The sequence below is a fragment of the Colletes latitarsis genome, chromosome 12 (assembly GCF_051014445.1).
Source record: "Colletes latitarsis isolate SP2378_abdomen chromosome 12, iyColLati1, whole genome shotgun sequence".
In the NCBI taxonomy this organism is placed as follows: Eukaryota; Metazoa; Arthropoda; class Insecta; order Hymenoptera; family Colletidae; genus Colletes; species Colletes latitarsis.
The window spans coordinates 21,518,475-21,542,127 of NC_135145.1; the positions used below are offsets into that span (position 1 = coordinate 21,518,475).

General features: G+C 39.6%; 1 protein-coding gene across 1 annotated transcript in view; it reads left to right on the forward strand.

The window, feature by feature from the left end:
• LOC143348891 (inactive tyrosine-protein kinase 7) overlaps positions 1–23,653 on the forward strand; it is a 104,359-nt gene that overhangs the window by 72,769 nt on the left and 7,937 nt on the right. The window contains exon 3 of the mRNA XM_076779606.1: positions 21,832–21,955. Coding sequence (XP_076635721.1) covers positions 21,832–21,955 — 124 coding nt within the window. The remainder of the gene's footprint in view (positions 1–21,831; positions 21,956–23,653) is intronic.

The window sequence follows — 23,653 nt, forward strand, 5'->3', positions numbered from 1 at the left end:
TCCACTTGTGTAGAGTGTCTTAAATTTCTTTAAAAACAATAAATTTTTATTCAAAACTGGTTTAAACTTATGTGGAAAGATGGTAGATAATATTTATTATGTAAAAGAATTTTTATATGATTGCTATGGAGGATTTTCTTGGGCCCCCAAGTTCAAAAAACTGGAGGAGAAATATTTTATTGGTCCACTTGTGTGTATTGCAGTTTCTTAAGTCGTAGCTTCTTTAAAAATAGTAAATTTTTATTCAAAACTGGTTTAAATCTTCGAGGAAAGGTGGTAGATAATATTTATTATTTAGAAGAATTTTTATATGATTGCTATGAAGGAATTTCTTGGGCCCCCAAGTTCAAAAAACTGGAGACGTAATATTTTATTGGTCCACTTGTGAGTGATGCAGTTTCTTAAATCGTAGCGTCTTTAAAAAAAGTAAATTTTTATTCAAAACTGGTTTAATCCTATGTGGAAAGATGGTAGATAATATTTATTATATAAAAGAATTTTTATTTGATTGCTATGGAGGATTTTCTTGGGTCCCCAAGTTCAAAAAACTGGAGGCGTAATATTTTATTGATCCACTTGTGAGTGATGCAGTTTCTTAAATCGTAGCGTCTTTAAAAAAAGTAAATTTTTATTCAAAACTGGTTTAAATCTTCGAGGAAAGGTGGTAGATAATATTTATTATATAAAAGAATTTTTATATGATTGCTATGGAGGTTTTTCTTGGGCCCCCAAGTTCAAAAAACTGGAGGAGAAATATTTTATTGGTCCACTTGTGTGTAATGCAGTTTCTTAAGTCGTAGTTTCTTTAAAAAAAGTAAATTTTTATTCGAAACTGGTTTAAATCTTCGAGGAAAGGTGGTAGATAATATTTATTATATAAAAGAATTTTAATATCATCGTTATGGACCATTTAAGAAGCATAATATAAATTATACAATGCTGGTAAAATAAATATCGAATATTCTACAATAAACCTACATTAATAAAAATGATACAATGCTAGTAAAGTAAATATCGAATATTTTACAATAAACCTATATTAATAAAAATGATACAATGCTAGTAAAATAAATATCGAATATTCTACAATAAACCTACATTAACAAAAATAATACAATTCTAGTAAAATAAATATCAAATACTCCAAAATAATCCTGCATTAATAAAAACTACGCAATGCTAGTGAAATAAATATCAAATACTCCAAAATAATCCTCCATTAATAAAGACTAGACAATGCTAATAAAATAAATATCAAACCCTCTAAAACGAATCCACATTAACAAAAGTATCCAACCCTAAAAACTGCAATATTCCTATACTCTTATAATCAGTTTAAACAAAAACCAGAAGTCACCATCGCCCAAAATATTTCACCAACACCAATCCTCGAGTAACCACAATACAAATCCATGATACACGATCCACACTAACGAAACACGACACTCGTACGTAATCTCGACCACCAAAGTCCACAATGGTGGACGAAACGAGCGGGAATGGGAGTATCAGATTTCGCAATGGCTACTTATGGCCAGTTCGATGGCTACAATTGGGTGTCGGGTTACACGAGCCTCGGGAGTCCCGGTGGTTTTTCTGTGTCGGCGTTTTTTTATCTGATCTGGTGGCAGTGGCGCGTCGAACCTCCTTTTTTTTTTTTTTTGCGCCATCGGCGCGCTCGAGTACGCGAGGATCCTTTTTTATAAGCCTCGAAACGTTTTTTTCACCCCCCTCGTCGTCTATAGGTCACCGATTCCATTCAGAACCTTCGATCTCTTTAAAGGGCGCAGCCGCGATTCTTTCCGGCCGATGCGTGCAGTTTAAAGGGATGGAATGCTTTCATCGTCTGCGCTGGGCGATGATCGTTCGAGCGAATCGAGGGGCATCGATCGAAAGTACAAAGTCCAATCGAATTTGGGTTACGCCGCGGAAACTCGACCTTCCACCCACCCCCCTCAGGTAGCCATGTTTTTTGGTACGATCAACCCCTGTAAAATTACCGATAATTATGATGCATTTATTCGTATCTAAGAAATTAAATTTGGGGAAAATTTGTAAATTTTTTTAAATGAATGTTTATTTACTCTTTTATAGAAAATTAAATTTTTTAAATTCCTGTAATTTTACCACTTTTGGTGGTTCCAGTGTTGACGAATATTGAAACTTATTTTGTTTTGGTAATTATAGTGGAAGTATCGTGTTGCACGGGGGTTGATTGTATAAAAAAGGAAATGGCGGTCTGTCCAATATCATTGGTTTCGCGAACCACTCTTTATAATCAAAAACCGACATGTACGCTGGGGGAAAATCAAAGTAATAAATCGATTCGTTTTTGCCGTGGTTCGTTTACGAGAGATACGAAAATATAGATTTCAAAAAATGAATGTTTCGAAACTACCCGCGTGGGGTAGACAGAGTGATTAAAATACTATCTTCACGATTACATACCTTTATATTATCGATCAGAGCTCGACTGCAGAGGGTAGAAGATTGAAAAAATATTTTTGGTGAAATTAGTTTTTTTGAGATATAATTTAGGTTCTATGAGTTATTTCCGTCGTTAGGTACATTGTCCAAACATTTGGTCCATTGTATAGACGCTATATTAGGCGTTATTGTAAATTTTAATCATTTTTAGAAGTCAAAAATGAATTTTTAAGGAAAATCGACAGGGGGTAGGAGTTGAAAAAAAAAAATTTTTAATCGTTCTAAAAAAATTATTTTCAGCTAAGAGGATTAATTACAATCATTTTTGGTTATTAGACATACCCCCGAAATCTTATCCAGTTTCGAGAAAAAAATTAAAATAAGTGCCTAAATTCGACGAAAAAAAAAAATTTCAAATCGTTCTAAAAAAATTATTTTTAGCTAAGAGGGTTAATTACAATCATTTTTGGTTATTAGACATACCCCCGAAATCTTATCCAGTTTCGAGAAAAAAATTAAAATAAGTGCCTAAATTCGGCGAAAAACAAAAATTTCAAATCGTTCTAAAAAAATTATTTTTAGCTAATAGGGTTGATTACAATCATTTTTGGTTATTAGACATACCCCCGAAATCCTGTCCAGTTTCGAGAAAAAAATTAAAATAAGTGCCTAAATTAGGCGAAAAACAAAAATTTCAAATCGTTCTAAAAAAATTATTTTTAGCTAAGAAGGTTAATTGCAATCATTTTTGGTTATTAGACATACCCCCGAAATCTTATCCAGTTTCGAGAAAAAAATTAAAATAAGTGCCTAAATTCGGCGAAAAACAAAAATTTCAAATCGTCCTAAAAAAATTATTTTTAGCTGAGAGGGTTAATTACAATCATTTTTGGTTATTAAACATACCCCCGAAATCTTATCCAGTTTCGAGAAAAAAATTAAAATAAGTGCCTAAATTCGACGAAAAAAAAAAATTTCAAATCGTTTTAAAAAAATTATTTTTAGCTAAGAAGGTTAATTACAATCATTTTTGGTGATTAGACATACCCCCGAAATCCTGTCCAGTTTCGAGAAAAAAATTAAAATAAGTGCCTAAATTAGGCGAAAAACAAAAATTTCAAATCGTTTTAAAAAAATTATTTTTAGCTACGAGAGTTAATTACAATTATTTTTGGTCATTAGACATACCCCCGAAATCCTGTCCAGTTTCGAGAAAAAAATTCAGAAAGGTGAACAGATTTTTCTCCAAAATTAAAAAATTTCAAATCATTCTAAAAAAATTATTTTTATCTAAGAGGGTTAATTACAATCATTTTTGGTTATTAGATATACCCTCGAAATCCTACTCAGTTTCGAGAAAAAAATTCAGAAAGGTGAACAGATTTTTCTCCGAAATTAAAAAATTTCAAATCATTCTAAAAAAATTATTTTTAGCTAAGAGGGTTAATTACAATTATTTTTTGTGATTAGGTATACCCTCGAAATCCTACTTAGTTTCGAGAAAAAAATTCAGAAAGGTGAACAGATTTTTCTCCAAAATTAAAAAATTTCAAATCATTCTGAAAAAATTATTTTTAGCTAAGAGGGTTAATTACAATCATTTTTGGTTATTAGACATACCCCCGAAATCCTGTCCAGTTTCGAGAAAAAAATTCAGAAAGGTGAACAGATTTTTCTCCAAAATTAAAAAATTTCAAATCGTTCTAAAAAAATTATTTTTAGCTAAGAGGGTTAATTACAATCATATTTAGTGAATATACATACCCCCGAAATCCTGCCCACTTTCGAGAAAAAAATTGTTTACTTAAAATGTGGCCAGAAAAAAATCATAATTTCTGGACAGATTTGCATCGTTTAATACAAGATAAAATTTAGCTTGAAAATCGCTATAATTCCAAGTATCCTCTTTATAATAATCCGAGATACCCACTCCTGATTATTTAACAATTTTTCTGTCAGTATTTCCCTGACATCAAAGAACACAGTTTTAAAAAGACTCGTTAAAATTCAACTGATAGTCGCTCGACCGGGAAATTCTTGTGAGCTTCGCTGGAACTTTTGGTAAATCTCCAGGGAACCTTGGAAGTGTTTTCAAGTGGCCAAGTTCGGGGAAGCACTAAAGCCACCGCGGGAACATTAAAAGCTATCGGGATCGGATCTTGATAACGCAAGGGTTAAACCAGTCGCTTTCTCGTCGGGCTGGACAGCGTGGAACTGGCTCAAATGCTTTTACGACTTCTTCGACCGTGAAAAAACGCAAACAAAAGTTTCCTTCCATCCACGTCCATCGCCCTCCCACGCGAATTCATCGAAACTCTCCATTTACAGGAAAATAACTCCTCCAGTTTTCAATTTTCCTCAACAATTTTCAATTCAAGTCCAAACCATCTTATAACATTACTGAGCATTAAAGTAGCAACTATAATAGTTATTTCTCTTCTACGATAGTTATTACTGTTTATATCTCAGGACCCATCATTGTATCACAGAAAATGATACAATAAAACGCAGGTAAATTCAATTGCTCCCCATTTCCTCGCGGCCAAGCCACTGAAAGCGTGTATCGAACACAGTAATATCTCCAATACTTGATCGCCAGTAATTTCTCACTAACCCAAGTGCCCTCCAGCATCTTCCTGACACGAACGATGGAAACCTCGATACGAAAGGATTCTCAGAGAGCCCAGAGCTATTCCAAACTATTTACAAGAAAATATCGTCGAAACCACGATTGGAATTTGGCATTTCCTACGCCCCCACAGTCTCGTGACACTCTGGCCCACGAATTAGCTCGTTTTCCCCTTCGTCTATTATCTCGTGGGTTCTCGAGAAAGAAAATCTCGATACGAAAGGATTCTCAGAGAGTTCAGGGCTATTCCAAACTATCTCCAAGAAAATATCGTCGAAACCACGATTGGAAATTGGCATTTTCTACGCCCCCAAAGTCTCGTGCACGAATTAGCGCGTTCCCCCTTTCGTCTATTATCTCGTGGGTTCTCGAGGAAGAAAATCTCGATACGAAAGGATTCTCAGAGAGCTCAGGGCTATTCCAAACTATCTTCAAGAAAATATCGTCGAAACTGCGATTGGAAATTGGCATTTCCTACGCCCCCAAAGTCTCGTGCACGAATTAGCTCGTTTTCCCTTTCGTCTATTATCTCGTGGGTTCTCGAGGAAGAAAATCTCGATACGAAAGGATTCTCAGAGATCTCAGGGCTATTCCAAACTGTTTACAAGAAAATATCGTCGAAACCACGATTGGAAATTGGCATTTCCTACGCCCCCAAAGTTTTGTGCACGAATTAGCTCGTTTTCCCTTTCGTCTATTATCTCGTGGGTTTTCGAGAAAGAAAATCTCGATACGAAAGGATTCTCAGAGAGCTCAGGGCTATTCCAAACTATTTACAAGAAAATATCGTCGAAACCACGATTGGAAATTGGCATTTCCTACGCCCCCAAAGTTTTGTGCACGAATTAGCTCGTTTTCCCTTTCGTCTATTATCTCGTGGGTTCTCGAGGAAGAAAATCTCGATACGAAAGGATTCTCAGAGAGTTCAGGACTATTCCAAGCTATCTCCAAAAAAATATCGTCGAAATTACGATTGGAATTTGGCATTTCCTACGCCCCCAAAGTCTCGTGACACTCTCGTCCACGAATTAGCTCTCTCACTCCTCTAGTCTCTTTCTAATTGCTATTATCTGGTGGTTTCCCGCGAAAGAAAAGAGTGTTACGCGTTTGTCGACAGCGTGATGCACTAATAATTAAACAGTAGCCAGGTGACGGCGGGTTCCTCTGCGTCGACACTGTCCGCGTGTCTCGCGCTCTTTCCGTCGACGCGGAGGGCTTCCAGAGAAAACCGCGGTTTGTTTGCCCGTCTAGGATAAACAGCGGCCCCGTTGGAAAGGCGGGATCGCTCGGGGTAGAGGCGAGGAAAACGTCGACGGGACCCGTTTGCGTTCCCAACCCCGCCTCGACGATGCTTTTCCAACCCCCCCCGTCTCGCGCTCCCGCCGTCCGTCACCCCTTTGGCGGCATTCTTTCATGTCCTTTTCGGTTTACAATGTACGTAAACGATCTCCAGGGGGAGTGTGCTTTGTCTTCTCGAGGGATATTAGATTTGAAACGGGACGCTTTTAGCTCCCCGGGCCGTCGAGATGCCTCTTTCGCGGGAATCGTTTCAATTCACCGCGGAAAATTATTTTCGTTTTATATCCACCGCCGGTGCTTTTCAAGAACCCGTCTCGTCACGGCTCGCCGCGTTTCGTTGTTTCGAACCACCCTCCTCCCCCCGCCTCTTTTCTTCCCGTTTACGCGGATCCGTGGAAAATTTTAATTCGAGTGGATGCGAGCCCCGATCCCCAGGGCTCGCGGGACCGACTTCGAAGCCTTTTCGAGCCTTCACAACTTACCGATACACTAAATTTTTAACGGAGACTTCAACTTTACTTTATTTGATTTTTGATGAGGGTGCTTTTGGAATAGTATTTTGGCTCATCAATTTCTTCAGGATGAGTTTTGATGGTATTTATAATTTGTAGAGGATGGATATAGTGTTACTGTATGATAGAAAATTATTTAAACATTAGGATTCAGTAGGTAAAATTATTAAATACAAGTTAGTTCGTCGATTTATTCAACATGGCTTCTCGAGGACTTCTTTCAGGCGTCCATTGATATTTCTCTTACTTAATTTCACCATTTACAATTTTTAGAAGATGGATATATTGTTACTATATGGTAGAAAATTATTTAAACGTTGAGATTTAGTTGTTAAAATTATTAAATACAAGTTAGTAAATCAATATGCCTCCTCAAGATGGCTCTTCATCTTTGAGGCTTCTTTTAGGGGTCCAATTGATATTTCCTTTATTTAATTATCACATTTATCATTTGTAGAGGATGGGTATAGTGTTACTGTATAATAGAAAATTATTTAAACATCAGGATTCAGTAGGTAAAATTATTAAATATAATTTAGTTCGTCGATTTATTCAACATGGCTTCTCGAGGACTTCTTTTAGACGTCCATTGATATTTCTTTTACTTAATTTCACCATTTACAATTTTTAGAAGATGGATACAGTGTTACTATATGGTAGAAAATTATTTAAACGTTGAGATTTAGTTGTTAAAATTATTAAATACAAGTTAGTAGATCAATATGCCTCCTCAAGATGGCTCTTCATTCTTGGGGCTTCTTTTAGGGGTCCAATTGATATTTCCTCCATTTAATTTCATCATTTAGAATTTTAATAAGCTAGACATGGATTTACTGTGCCCTAGAAAATTATTTAAACGTTCGATATTGAGTTTCTAAGTCGTGGTCGAGATGAGGGATAGGCGTCGCGTGCTCTTTGGGCGTTCTTTCGAGTCCTTTTCAAGTTTAGAGGGCTCATTTTCACCGGGCGTCGCGTTTACAATGTATGTACGTAAACCCCCGGCGAGGAAACGACGGAGAATTCCCTTTGAGTAGCATTTTTTTCGAGCCCAGCAGCCGTTTCGAGCCCGACTCCCGCTCGAGGATCCTTCCTTTCTGGTCGGGCGAGATAAAAAGCCCGGAGACGCGACCGTTAACGGGAATTAAAGTCGCTAAATTGCCCCCACGGCACGGATATAATCGTCCCGCGCCTTCCTTGATCCTTTTCTACCCGCGAAATAGAGATATTAGATTGTTGAAACGCTTCGATTTACAAAAATAACTCTGCAAACTCTGGTAATCAATTTCCTCCATTTTGAAATTTTTACGTTTCCAATACACTGTGTATTTTTTAATTATCTACGTTTCATTTCTCACAAATATTGTGAAAACTTGAAATGTAATCGGTAATCCAGCAGGTGACTGTTTTATCGACAGAGTGAGATTTATTTTCATTATTTGATCTATCATTCTTGATTATTAATTAAATTAAAGTAGATAGTAGACTTGTATAGCGTGGAAACTTGAAATATAATCGGTGATCCAGCTTGTGGAGGTCAATTATTCTGTTTTATCGACTGTGTGAGATTTATTTTCATTCTTTTACCTACCATTCCTCATTATTAATATAAATTACAGTAGATAGTAGACTTGTACAGCATGAAAACTTGAAATATAATCAATGATCCAGCAGGTGAAAGTCAATTACTCTATTTTATCGACAGTGTGAGATTTATTTTCATTGTTTTACCTACCATTCCTCATTATTAATATAAATTATAATAGATAGTAGACTTGTATAGCGTGGAAACTTGAAATATAATCGGTGATCCAGCTTGTGGAGGTCAATTACTCTGTTTTATCGACAGAGTGAGATTTATTTTCATTCTTTTACCTATCATTCCTGATTATTAATGTAAATTATAATAGATAGTAGACTTCTATAGCGTGGAAACTTGAAATATAATCGATGATCCAGCAGATGAAAGTCAATTACTCTGTTTTATCGACAGTGTGACATTTATTTTCATTCCTTTACCTACCATTCCTCATTATTAATATAAATTACAGTATACAGTAGACTTGTATAGCATGAAAGTTTGAAATATAATCGGTGGTCCAGCAATTGGAGGTCAATTACTCTGTTTTATCGACAGAGTGAGATTTATTTTCATTGTTTTACTTACCATTCCTCATTATTAACATAAATTACAGTATACAGTAGACTTGTACAGCATGAAAACTTGAAATATAATCGATGATCCAGCAGATAAAATTCAATTACTCTATTTTATCGACAGTGTGAGATTTATTTTCATTCCTTTACCTACCATTCCTCATTATTAACATAAATTACAGTATACAGTAGACTTGTACAGCATGAAAACTTGAAATATAATCGATGATCCAGCAGGTGAAAATCAATCACTCTATTTTATCGACAGTGTGAGATTTATTTTCATTCCTTTACCTACCATTCCTCCTTATTAACATAAATTACAGTATACAATAGACTTGTATACCATGAAAACTTGAAATATAATCGATGATCCAGCAGATGAAAGTAAATCACTCTGTTTTATCGACTGTGTGAGATTTATTTTCATTCCTTTACCTATCATTCCCCATTATTAATATAAATTGCAGTAGATAGTAGACTTCTATAGCTCCAAGCAAGAATTGGTATGTCTCAGATCACATCTCGGGGTCTCCTATCTAAATAATAGACTATCGAGAAAGATCCAAGGGGAAACGTCCCGACAATGCACTTTGATCAAGCAGAGCACCCGATCTCGATTCGAAAAAGATGAGGAGTCCAATAACCCTGTATTCCAGAGCCTCCGTAGCTCGGTGATTCGCGGAACTACAATCAACGTCGGAGTCGTAGCGGTGCCAGACGCGTAAACGTAAATAAAGGCCACCGTAGTTCCCTCAGTCGCGACTGCGGGAGGGTCTTAAGCCCCGTTGCTCTCCATTAATTCGGTTTTCACCGAAGAGCACAATTTCCGACCGTAGTCAGACAGTGGCCCGTGCCTCCTAAGAAAAGCTCCAGGCGATCCAACGGATCGATACGATCCCAGAGTAGTTCGCAATTGCGCCAGAATAGTTCTGGATCCTCTGTGGACCTAGGACTCGCTTCATCCTCCTCCTCAGAGCGTCTGTAAACCGAGTTATAATTTAATATACACGGAGTGGAGAGTTGAAATTTTAGAAATTGGCTCTCCAAGCAATTTGTTAAGAAATTAAATGGAAAAATTTCAGAATTGGAGGCACCGTATTAATCAAAGAAGTCCTCGATTTCACGATTGGAATACGATACTATCGGGTGGTTTGGGAACAATTGCAGAGCGAACGATGCTGTGTTTATTAAAGAAATTTCACGTGGCCCGAACGATCGTAATACTATCGCGTGTACAGTGTTCCTTCCGAGAAAAGATAATCGTTGGAAGTGGGTGACATCACTGCGTTGGGCGAGCTTCTCACACTAAGTATCTAAAGTTTATCGAACGTGAGACGATTGTTAACCAAAACGACACCCCAACAGCGCCCCAAATTCTCTTTATAAATTGTTGAAAATGAAATCTCACTTCAATTCGAACGTATCTTCTATTTTAAAAGTGTCTTTGCTATTTAATAATTTTTCAAAGTCGTTTCCCCCATTTTGCGGAATCCCCGCCCCCTAAATATCGAATAGAGGTTATTTCCCGAGCTTATCGACGGAGTCTTTGGTCCGAGAAGTGACTCATTGGTCGTTTATACTTTTACGGGCCGCCACTCGGTTTACGGTCGTATTAAAAGTTTAATAACGCCGGTGGCTTTTGAAAGGAGCCGCTCAGAGGGCGCCTTTTGACCCGCCCCCGACCATTATTTCGATCGTTTTCGCCCGCGACCAAAGTACAGTTCAATATCGGCCCCCCCCCTTGGCGCGATCGCCTGAATTTTTTCCCCTCTTTTTCGTCGTGGAAAAGCCACTTCCGTCGTTTGTTTCCGCGGCTGTTTTTCGTCCGCCTCGGGCTCCCGTGGCACCCTCGAGCTCGTAAACTATTGTCTCAGCCTCGATACTCCTCGCTTCGCGATGAAAACGAGGGTTTGTCGGGGCTCACGGACCGCTGGGAGGCATTGCTTCCCCCCAGAAACGCGAACTCCTCTTTTTCGCGTCGAAACGTTCGTAAAATTGCATTCGCGTTTCCCTTCTGTCAGTAATAACGAGAAAACATAATGCTACGCGTCACTCTGTCGATAAAAAAGACGACTAATCGACCGCCACCTGCTGGAGGGGTCATTGATTATAGATCGGTCGGTAATGCAACTTCCTACATTTTTACCGATATTATTAATCACGTAATTAGACGCTAGGTGATGTTGGTTTACATTATCGATTACAGTTACCTGCGTTATCAACAGTTTCAATTTGAATACAATAAAAAATAATCACTGGGAAATATTTCAGAGAGTGTTTTATGTTTGACAATAGCGCATTAGGTGATATGAAAGCAATCTGGGTTCGATTCAGCGAGTAATTTGCATTTCTTGTCGTTCCCCGATAACCGGGAGGCTGGTCTCCGAGCAACGCCGGAATTATCTCGTCGGGAACAATGTCTCTGGGAACACAGATGCCGTGAAATGATTCGATAATTGTCGCGTAACACGTTTCCACTAATTTGACCGCGTCTGGCCACGGGCTGGCTGAAACTACTGGTATCTGGGTGGTCCTCTGTCACCCCCTCCCGGAAGATTACACGCATCTGTCGACGCGTTCTCGATCCGTTCCTGATCTCCCCTCGGAAAAACGAGGATCCCAGACGGCTCGTCGGAGCCCTGGCCTCCTTTAATTTTTAATTATTTTCGTGCGTTACCTTTGTACGGATTTAGACTGCCGACGGAAACCCGTTTAGCGAGGGGAGAACGCGCTCGAGCGTTCTCATTCCCTGATTCTTCGATCTCAATTTTCTGGGAACATATTGAATTTTTCGATTCTAACCCGTATGCGATTTTTAGGGGCTTCAAAAACGAGTCGAAAGCGAAGAGTAACATTTTTTAATCGGAGGCTTCGTTTCGGAGATAATGGAGTTCGAGAATTGATGGGGCACGCGTGACCCGCGCTGGGCGCCATGTCCCCTGCACCGACGCACTCGCATCTTCGAGGCCCATTTCCCGGGAAAGGAAGCCCCCAACGAAAAAATCTTATTCCTCCTTTTCTGTGCACTTTTTCACGCGGAATACGATGCACCTGTTTCGAATTCTCTCCAACGGATACCAAGCGACCAGACGACTCGAACAGTGTTGCACGCATGGGAAAAGGGTTGTGGATGCCAGGATCGGTGTCGGGACGGGTTTTCCACGGGTGTTTACGCGAAAGTTAATCTCGACTGTGGTTGGCGGATGCCCGAGGAGGCGTAGGTGGGGCTGTCGGACTCTGCACGATGATAATAATAAACGTTGCTCTCCCTTTCTTCCCGACTCCCTCTCTCGACGAGCTCCGCTCGCTGGCTGCCGCTCTCCTTTTCTTCGTCTTTTCTCCTCGTCCTCTCACTTAGCGCGCGCGCGCTCCCGGCGGTGCCTTTGATCTCTCGCTTCGTTTGTGCATTTAAACACGGCTTTCCGAGTAGTGGAGAGAGCCGGAGCTCGAGGAGGACACGGGGGAAACCCTGTAAACCGACAGACAGAGAGAAAGAGAGGCTGGAGCTAAATCTCGCGGAGACCTCAGAGACGCAAAGTGAGTTTCGCGATTACAAACGAGCCCTTCTTACGCACCCCTCTCTCGCATCTTCCATTGCTCTCTCACGGTCATCCCCCCTCCCCTCTTCTGGTGATTTTTCCGTCTTTCTTCCCGCGGCTTTGTCGCTCTTTATTGTCCCGCAGCCCTCGAATATCTCCTCGAGGATAACTCCTCGAGATTAATGCTTCTTAATGGACTCAATGCAGAAGCAGAGAGAGAGAAAGAGAGCTCTCGCGGGCATTTTAACGCGGCCCTTTAATCCGTTCGCGCAGCCAGGGCCCTCCCGCGCGGAAAAGGGCGAAAGTATGAGCAAAACGCGAGAGGTGGGGCTGGACTGGCATCCCGGACCCGTGTGTTTTCGTGCCAGCTGTTTCCTTTTCCACCCTCGACGCGTGACACGGCTTTGTCCGCGGGAACGTTGTTCCAGTGGCGTTGTTCGATGCCCGGGTATTGAAAGGAGTAATTTGCGAAGTTAACGCGCCGCCGGGAAACGCTTTACTCGCCCGGGCTACGGGCATAATAGCGGGTAGCTGCGCCGCTAATTGCTAGTAATTAATATCGACACGAACGCCCGGTATAGGTGCGAAGCAATCGAGATACATCAAAGGACATTTACTCTTTTTCTTTATTTTTTCCCTTCTCCGCCTCTCTCTCTGCGTCTGTCGATCGATTGTGTGATCATTATTATTCGCAGACTTTGGTGGATTCGCGCTCGGGGGGATATTATCATCGTTAATTTGGACGTTGCGATTGCATTGGAAGTTTTGGATGAGGCACTGGGATTGGAATTGGGGGGAAAATGACGATTTAATATTGTTTTTATCGAGCCATTGTTTATTTGGGGAAGTGAAACTGAAAGGAAAGGAGAAGGAGGCACGAAGTGATCACTCAGTGGTCAGTCAATGGGCACTCAATGGTTATTCAATGGTCACTCAGTGGTCACTCAATGGTCACTCGAGGAGTGTATATATAGAAATCGAAGACCTCTCGAGCTCTTGTGCGAGAGCTGATCGAGTGTAACCCTCTACGGATTGGTATTAGGGGGGAAAATGACAATTTAAAATTGTTTTTATCGAACTGAAAGGCAAGGAGAAGGAAACACTTCATGGGGACACTCAGTGGTCACTCAGTGGTCACTCAGTGGTCACTCAATGGTCACTCGAGGGGTGTATATATAGAAATCGAAGACCTCTCGAGCTCTTGTGCGACAGCTGATCGAGTATAACCCTCTACGGATTGGGATTAGGGGGGAAAATGACAATTTAGAATTGTTTTATCGAACTGAAAGGCAAGGAGAAGGAAACACTTCATGGGGACACTCAATGGTCACTCAGTGATCACTCAATGGTCACTTAAGGGATATATATATAGGAATCGAAGGCCTCTCGAGCCCTTTCGCAAGGGCTGATCGAGTGTAACCCTCTACGGATTGGGATTAGGGGGGAAAATGACAATTTAAAATTGTTTTTATTGAACTGAAAGACAAGGAGAAGGAAGCACTTCATGTAACACTCAATGGTCACTCAATGGTCACTTGAGGAATGTATCTATAGGAATCGAAGGCCTCTCGAGCTCTTGCACGAGAGCTGATCGAGCGCAACCCTCTACGGATTAGAATAAGGGGGAAAAATGACAATTTAAAATTGTTTTTATCGAACTGAAAGGAAAGGAGAAGGAAGCTCTTCATGTGACACTCAATGGTCACTCAGTGGTCACTCGAGGTGCATATAAATAGAAACCTCTTGCCACACGATCTCTTGCGCGAAAGTTAATCGAGTGTAACCCTCCACGGATTGGGCTAAGGGTGGAAAATGACAATTTAGAATTGTTTTTATCGAACTGAAAGGAAAGCAGAAGGAAGCACTTCATGTGATACTCAATGGTCACTCAGTGGTCACTCAATGGTCACTTACGGGATGTATATATAGAAACCTCTTGCCACACGATCTCTTGCGCGAAAGTTAATCGAGTGTAACCCTCTACGGATTGGGCTAAGGGTGGAAAATGACAATTTAAAATTGTTTTTATCGAATTGAAACTAAAGCAGAAGGAAGCACTTCATGTGACACTCAATGGTCATTCAATGGTCACTCAGTGGTCACTCAATAGTCACTTGGAGGATGTATATATAGGAATGGAAGGCCTCTTGAGCTCTTGCGTGAGAGTTGGTCGACTGTAACCTCCTACAAATTAGAATAAGGGAGGAAAATGACAATTTAGAATTGTTTTTATCGAACTGAAAGGAAAGCAGAAGGAACCACCTCATATGACACTCAATGGTCACTCAGTGGTCATTCAGTGGTCACTCAATGGTCACTTGAGGTGCATATATATAGAAACCTCTTGCCACACGATCTCTTGCGCGAAAGTTAATCGAGTGTAACCCTCTACGAATTGGGCTAAGAGTGGAAAATGACAATTTAAAATTGTTTTTATCGAATTGAAACTAAAGCAGAAGGAAGCACTTCATGTGACACTCAATGGTCATTCAGTGGTCACTCAGTGGTCACTCAGTGGTCACTCGAGGGGGCGTATATATAAACCACCAATAACAAACCGCGAATTTTGAAAACTCAGCCCTCCCCCTCGATGGTAAAACTGATAAAACTCGCTAGTTAACGGTCTTTAACAAACTTTTAATCACCCGTCGACGGAGGAAGGTGTTAGAAAAACCTTGTTCCAATATTCCGTGTTAGCTTTTTCCCGGGGAATCGGCTCGTCCCGGCGAGAATCACGTGTCGCGGGCAGGAAGAAAGCGGACGGTGGAAACCGTCGCGCATTAACGGGAAAGATTAATTCGCAAAGTAATCAGCCCGTAAGGGAAGTCTCGCGCGGTAGGCGTCGCGGCGTCGCCGCGTCCCCGTGAAACTGTAGAAAAGCTCCGGGGCCTCTCGACGCTCGTCTCGGCTTCGACGCGATAAAAAAGCCGTCGACGGCGGAAGCATCATCGCGGATAAGAGTAAAGGGATTGGACAGGCTGCGCCGGTGCTCAGTCGGCTGTTAATAATGCCACCTGGGGAACGACGTCGGTCGGGGTGACTAGTCGTCTCCATTTCACGGGTAACCAGGCATCCATGTAAAGCGAATTCCACCCACCCCCCCACCACCACCTATCTCACGCCACTTTTTTCGGAATTTCGGGAGGATTCCGCGGGAAATCAAACAGGCTCTTGCTAAAAATTAAGGATTTACGACCACCGCCAGGTGGATAATTTTTTAATGGGGGAATTCGATCGATGGCGCTGCGTAATGAAATGGAGTCGACGGCTCCAGGGGGGGGGGGGGGGGGTGTATATAAAAATCGGGTGGAATTTTATGCGCTTGAACCGTCACAATTTTTTTTTACTTCGAACCTCGAGTACAGTCAGTCATTCGAAGCGTGTGCAATCTTACTAAGAGATTACCGGGGTGAGTTTCTTGAATTTTTATGCCGCTTGTTCGGTTTATGGCAATGCACCGTGCATAATATTTGATTGTTTCTGGTTTATTGAGTTATGTGTTATATTAATTAGTTATTTGGTATTCTTTCTTATTGGAATTGGAATTTGGTTCTTTCTATTGTGGAAGATGAATTAAATATTTGAGATGATCAGGTTTGGTATATGTATCATTTGAAAATTCGATTTTTATGTACAGGGTGTTCGGCTAACCCTGGGGGAAATTTTAATGGAGGATTTTAGAGGCCAAAGTAAGACGAAAATCGAGAATACCAATTTGTTGATGGAGGCTTCGTTAAAAAGTTATTAACAATTAAATTCAAGAATTTCAAATCGTTTTGGAAAAATTATTTTCGGTTGTGGGGGTTAATTTCAATTATTTTTGGTCAATAGACATACCCCCGAAATCCTACGTATTTTCGAGAAAAAAATTCAGGAAGACGGACAAATTTTTCAGCGAAATTGAAAAATTTCATATCGTTCGACAAAAATTATTTTTCATTGCAGGCGTTAATTATAATCATTTTTTGTGATTAGAGGTACCCTCGGAATCCTAACTAGTTTCGAGAAAAAAATTCGGGAAGGTGTGAAATCTTTCGAAGGGGAAAAAAAATTTCAAATCGTTTTGGAAAAATTATTTTCAGTTGCGGGGGTTAATTTCAATCATTTTTGGTCATTGGACATACCCCCGAAATCCTACTCAATTTCGAGGAAAAAATTCATTACCGAAAATTTCATGTCTGACCATAGCGTTGATATGTTTCACTGAAATTTAATGTAAATCTTTAAAATGTCATAACTCCTGAACGGATTGGACGATTTTAATGTTTAAAAAAGCAAACGACGCGTATTTTGACAGAGAATATGTAGAAATTCCAAAAATATTCGAAAAGATGATTCTTGGACCCGCAAAATGAAAAAAAAACGCCATAAAAATGGTTCAATTTTCAAACGACCATAACTCTAACAATAGTGCATATATTTCAATGAAACTTTTTTCTGAAGTAGAGCTCACAAGCACCTACAAAAAAGTATTAGACAACTTTTCTGTAGGACGTCAAATAAGATTATTAGAAATCAAAAACGAATTTTCAAGAAAAATCGAAGGGGGTAGGTGCCTCAATTTTTCAGCGAAATTGAAAAATTTCAAATCGTCCCGAAAAAATTATTTTCGATTTCAGGAGTCAATTTTAAGTATTTTTGGTCAATAGACATACCCCCGAAATCCTACGCATTTTCAAGAAAAAAATTCGAGGTGTGAAATTTTTCGACCGAAAAAAAAAAATTTCTAATCGTTCTAAAAAAATTATTTTCTGTTGGAAGGGTCAATTACAATCATTTTTGGTCATTAGACATATTCCCGAATTTCTACCCACTTTCTAGAAAAAAATTCGGGAAGGTGTGAAATTTTTCGACGGAAAAAAAAAATTTCAAATCGTTTTGGAAAAATTATTTTCAGTTTTGAGGGTCAATTACAATCATTTTTGGTCATTAGACATACCCTCGAAATCCTACCCATTTTCTAGAAAAAAATTCGAGAAGGTGTGAAATTTTTCGACGGAAAAAAAATATCTCAAATCGTTCTAAAAAAATTATTTTCAGTTTTGAGGGTCAATTGCAATCATTTATGGTCATTAGACATACCCTCGAAATCCTACCCATTTTCTATAAAAAAATTCGAGAAGTGAAATTTTTCGACAAAATTAAAACATTTCGAATCGCTCTAAAAAAATTATTTTCAGTTGCAGGGGTCTATTACAATCATTTTTGGTCATTCGGCATACCCCCAAAATCTTGCGCATTTTCGAGAAAAAAATTCAAATAGATGGACAAATTGCTGTTCAACAACCGCAACTTTGAACGTTTCATAACTTTTTAACAAAGCCTCCATCAACAAATTGGTATTCTTCATTTTCGTCTTATTTTGGCCTCTAGAATCTCCCATTAAAATTTCCCCCTGGTCGAACACCCTGTACATAAATAATAGTCCATGAAATGCACCCCTTTTCCAAGACAGAAACAAATTTAAAAATAAATTAAAAAATCGTGTTTCGAGGCTTCCAAAAACAAAAATTCACGATTTTAACGACCCCACTGGGATCGTGGAAGCTCCCTCTCGACTATGGCCGGAAACTAGAGATTGCATTTCCGTTTCCTAAGTCAGCCCAACGATCGATGACGGAGCCAAATTAACGAAGGAAGCCGTACCTTGTCGACGGCCTTGGCGTAAACTGTCCCTGGCAAGTCAGCCCCCGATATCTCGTGTTTCCCGCCGCAGGATCAACTCCACGGTTGGCCTCCGCGTCGACAGGTTGTCCCAGGGCTTCCGGGTGGCCTCTACGTTTCACTTAGGCCGCGGGAAGGTCGCGTACGGAGTATGGAACCGGTGGAAAGGAGGTCGTGGCCGAGAGCACGAGAGCCAAGAGTCTCCTGAAGTCCTGTCTGAGGCTCCTTGCGGCGGGAGGGGGGGACGTGGAAAGAGCAGCAGGACAATGGGGAGGGAAAGCAATTCCAGGTCGCGGGAGACCAAGACGAGGTGGCTGGAGGGGGCTCCCTGGGAATGTCAGCTCGAATCCTACGGTTCCTTTTTGCCCCGAAAGGATCAAGCGGCGGCCTGGGGGCGAGCGTAACCCGCCGGAGGACCTTGGTGCCTTCGAAACCCACGGATTTAATCGAATCAAATAAAACATCGCGGCCCAAAGCCGTCTTCCAGCCCTCCTCTTTCCTCGTTGTTTCTCCTCGTTCCCTTTCGCTCTCCTTTCGCGACAGGACGACGTACAATCCCTCGCGAAAGGGAAATAAAAGGATGAAAAGAGCTCCCTTCGACGACCGTCTTTCGCCGATGTCCCCCCCCCCACGGTTTGCGCGGAACAAACGCTCAGGGGGGACGGGGGGGACTCTTCCTTTTTTCTTAATTTACCCAGACTTTGTCGAGAGACGTCGGCAAATAACTTCGCCCGCGTTTTAAGGATTCATGAACCCGACCCCCTCCAGCTTTTTTTCGAAGAAAGGCCTCTTGATTCCCGCCCCCCCCCCCCCCCCTCGCGTGGACTAGGTTTTTGTCAGGGAGAACGACCTTGCTCTCGAAAATGATCCGCGGAACGGACTGGGGCTGTTTACGGCTCGAGTCTCGCCGCTGGTCGCTTTCGCCGCCGATCGCTTTCAAGTTACTTCGTCGTGCTTCGACGTTGCTGGGCGAAATAAGGCCTGGAGGTTTGCTAATTATGGTTGGGGGGGTCGTTTCTGGCATGGGTGGACATGGATTTTTAAATTTAAAAATTGTAACTTTGGGAAATTCATTTTTGCTTGTATGGAATCAGCTTTGTTGTTTGATGTTATTTGTGACTTTATTTTCGACCTTTTTGTATATTTTAATAATGTTAAATATACTGGGTGTTTGGCTATCACTGGGGAAAATTTTAATGGGGGATTCTAGAGACCAAAATAAGACGAAAATTAAGAGTACCAATTTGTTGATGGAGGCCTCGTTATAAAGTTATTAAGAATTAAATTTAAAAGTTTCAAATCGTTTTGGAAAAATTATTGCCGGTTGCGGGGGTCAATTACAATCATTTTTGGTCATTAGACATACCCTCGAAATCCTACGCACTTTCGAGAAAAAAATTCCTTACCGAAAATCTAATGTGAGACCAGAAATGCTTCCTTGCATTCGAATCTTCAAAATGCCATAACTCCTGAACGGATTGGACGATTTTAATGTTTAAAAAAGCAATCGACGCGTATTTTAGTAAAGAATATGTAGAAATTCTAAAAATATTGGAAAAGATGCTCCCTGACTCCGCATAATGCGAAAACCCCCATAAAAATGGTTCAATTTTCAAATGACCATAACTCCTACAATAGTGAATATATTTCAATGAAATTTTGGGGGGAAGTAGAGCTCATGGGTACCTACAAAAAAGTATTAGACAACTTTTCTGTAGGGCGTCAAATAAAATTATGAAAAATGAAAAACTAATTTTTAAGGAAAATTGACAGGGGGTAGGTGCCTAAATTTTTTGGCGTAAAAAAAAAATTTTGAATGGTTCTAAAAAAATTATTTCTAGGTTTTGGGGTTAATTACAATCATTTTTGGTTAATAGACATACCCTCGAAATCCTAACCATTTTCGAGAAAAAAATTCCAGAATCTGTGAAATTTTTCGACGGAACAAAAAAATTTCAAATCGTTTTGGAAAAATTATTTTTAGTTGCAGGGATCAATTGCAAGCATTTTTTATGAATACACATATCCCCGAAATCCTAACTATTTTCGAGAGAAAAATTCGAGAAGATGTGAAATTTTTCGACAAAATTTAAAAATTCCAAATCATACTAAAAAAATTATATTTAGTTACAGTGGGCGATTACAATCATTTTTGGTCATTATACATCCCCCGGAAATCCTACGCATTTTCGAAAAAACAATTGTTTACCGAAAATATAATTTTTGGCCAGAAATGTCTGCCTGAATTTTCATGCGAATCTTTAAAACGTTATAACTTCTGAACGGATTGGACGATTTTAATGTTTAAAAAAGCAAACTACGCGTATTTTGATGGAGAATATGTAAAAATTCCAAAAATATTCGAAAAGTTAATTCTAGAATCCGCAAAATGAGAAAAACCCCATAAAAATGGTCCAATTTTCAAACAGTCATAACTCCTATAATTGTGAATATATTTCAATGAAACTTTTTTCTAAAGTAGAGCCCATGGGTACCTACAAAAAAGTATTAGACAACTTTACTGTAGGGCGTCAAACAAAATAACTAAAAATGAAAAAGGAGTTTTCAGGAAAAATCGACAAGAGAGGTGCCTAAATTTTTCGATGAAAAAAAAAATTTTGAATCGTTGTAAAAAAATTATTTCTAGGTTCTGGGGTTAATTACAATCATTTTTGGTCATTAGACATACCCCCGAAATCCTACCCACTTTCTAGAAAAAAATTCGAGAAGTGAAATTTTTCGACAAAATTAAAACATTTCGAATCGTTCTAAAAAAATTATTTTCATTTGCAGGGTTCTATTACAATCATGTTTGGTGAACAGACATACCCCCAAAATCCTACCCACTTTCGAGAAAAAAATTCAAATAGATGGACAAATTGCCGTTCAACAACCGCAACTTTGAACGTTTCATAACTTTTTAACAAAGCCTCCATCAACAAATTGGTATTCTTCATTTTCGTCTTATTTTGGTCTCTAGAATCCCCTAGTAAAATTTTCCCCAGGGTTGGCCGAACACCCTGTATATTAATGTACGTCGATCTTTGTTACACGAAATCTCACTCGTTCCTTCTTGATACTATCTATAATTTTATTTCCTTTTTGACCCCCCCTATTGTTTTTTTTTTTCATTCTCCAGCCTGCTATTTTCTGGGGACTTTAATACTCCAAGCCACGGTTACCAAGGCGATCTATCACTGTCATTTCGCGGCCCATCTATCCCGGGGAACACTGTGGCGTAGATCTGCGCCATTGTGGCCCCGGTTATGGATGAGAATAACACATGTACTCGTTATTAGAGGCCAGTTTGCAAACATCCGTCGACCCAACATGCACAAACCACCCACCGAGTGTCATTACCACCCCGAAAAATTTAATTCTATCCACTCGTGTGCAATGTTTGGCGACCGTTGAAACAAAACCTTGAATCCAGACGCGAAGTAAAGCGAACTCGATGGAATTTTATCCGCGAAACTCCCCGCCCTCTAACTCTGAAAGTATTCCACCCGATATCGAATAAAATTTGTACACGGCGGTGGCGAAGCCGCTGAATTATTCGCGAGTAACCGGTGGGCTGATCGATCCGCGGGAATTTCTGTTTCAGGGATCAGCGAGTCGAGCGTGCAGCTGGAACAGTCGAAGTTGCTCAGCGCGGTACGCGTGGGAGACGAGGTTAAACTACGATGTCACGTCGATGGCTCCGGAGACATGAAATACGAGTGGTTCAAGTTCGTTGCATAACATAACTTCCTGCTATTTACCCTCTGCGAACAACCCCCCCGGGGGCCCGATAATTTCGAGGAAATCTGCGAATTCGAGGGTGGTTACGCGCCCCACCCCCGAAACTCGGAACTAACTTCGACATCGCGTCGCAGTAACTGACACCCGTCGTTTACGTAACTACCCTTGAATTATCCAGCGACATTTTCCCTGGATCCCCCCTCCCCGCCAAGCCTGTCGCTGGTTTTCGCCTTTCCACCCCCCCCGTCGACGAGAAACCTAGACATTCGTTATAAAATTCATTGGAAAATTTTATTCGTTTGTTTTGTGAATTTTAGATTTAACTGAGTGTCTTTTTTGGGGGGAATTTGTCGCGTTCCACCCCCTGTATAAATTAAAAATTCGTTGGGAATGTTTTGGGTTTTATTTGGACGGATTTTATGTTCACTGGTTGGTTGGTTTTGTTTTGTTGAAATAGAGTTTAACTCCGCAATTTATTAAATTCGTTGGAAAATTTTAGTTTTTATTAATACGAGTTTTAATAAATTTTAAATGCACTGTTTGATTGGTTTTGAAAATTTGATTCGTTTGTTTTGGGAATTTTAGATTTAGCTGAGTGTCTCTTTTGGGGGGAATTTGTCGCGTTCCACCCCCTGTATAAATTAAAAATTTGTTGGGAAAGTTTTAGGTTTTATTTGGACGAATTTTAAATACACTGTTTGGTTGGTTTTGTTTTGTTGAAATAGAGTTTAACTCCGCAATTTATTAAATTCGTTGGAAAATTTTAATTTTTATTAATACGAGTTTTAATAAATTTTAAATACAATGTTTGGTTGGTTTTGTTTTGTTGAAATAGAGTTCAACCTTTTAATTTGTTAAATTCGTTGCGAAATTTTAGTTTTTGTTTTTGTACGAATTTTAGATTTACTTGGTTATTTTGTTTAGTTGAAATACTCGAATTCAACCCCTTTGCTTTATAAAATTCATTACACAATTTCGTTTTTTATTTGTACGAATTTTAGATCCACTTGATTATTCTTATTTAATGGGTTTGATTGTTTTTATTTAGTTGAAATACGTTCAACCCCTGTCTTTGTAAAATTCATTATAGAATTTTATTTTTTTATTAACACGAGTTGAAATGGTCGAGTACATCCCTTTGATTTATTAAATTCATTGCAAAATTTTAGTTTTTATTCATACGAATTTTAATGAATTTTAAATACACTGTTTGATTGTTTTTATTTAGTTAAAATGGTCGAGTTCAACCCCTCAATTTATTAAATTCATTGCAAAATTTAAAAAAAATTATATTTAGTTACAGGGGTTAATTACAAGCATTTTTGGTCAACAGACATACCCTCGAAATCCAACCCACTTTCGAGAAAAAAATTCGAGAAGTTGTGAAATTTTTCGACAAAATTAAAACATTTCGAATCGTTCTAAAAAAATTATTTTCAATTGCAGGGGTGGATTACAATAATTTTTGGTCAACAGACATACCCCCGAAATCCTACCCACTTTCCAGAAAAAAATTCGAGAAGTTGTGAAATTTTTCGACAAAATTAAAACAGTTCGAATCGTTCTAAAAAAATTATTTTCAGTTGCAGGGGTCTATTACAATCATTTTTGGTGAATAGACCTACCCCCGAAATCCTACCCACTTTCGAGAAAAAAATTCGAGAAGTTGTGAAATTTTTCGACAA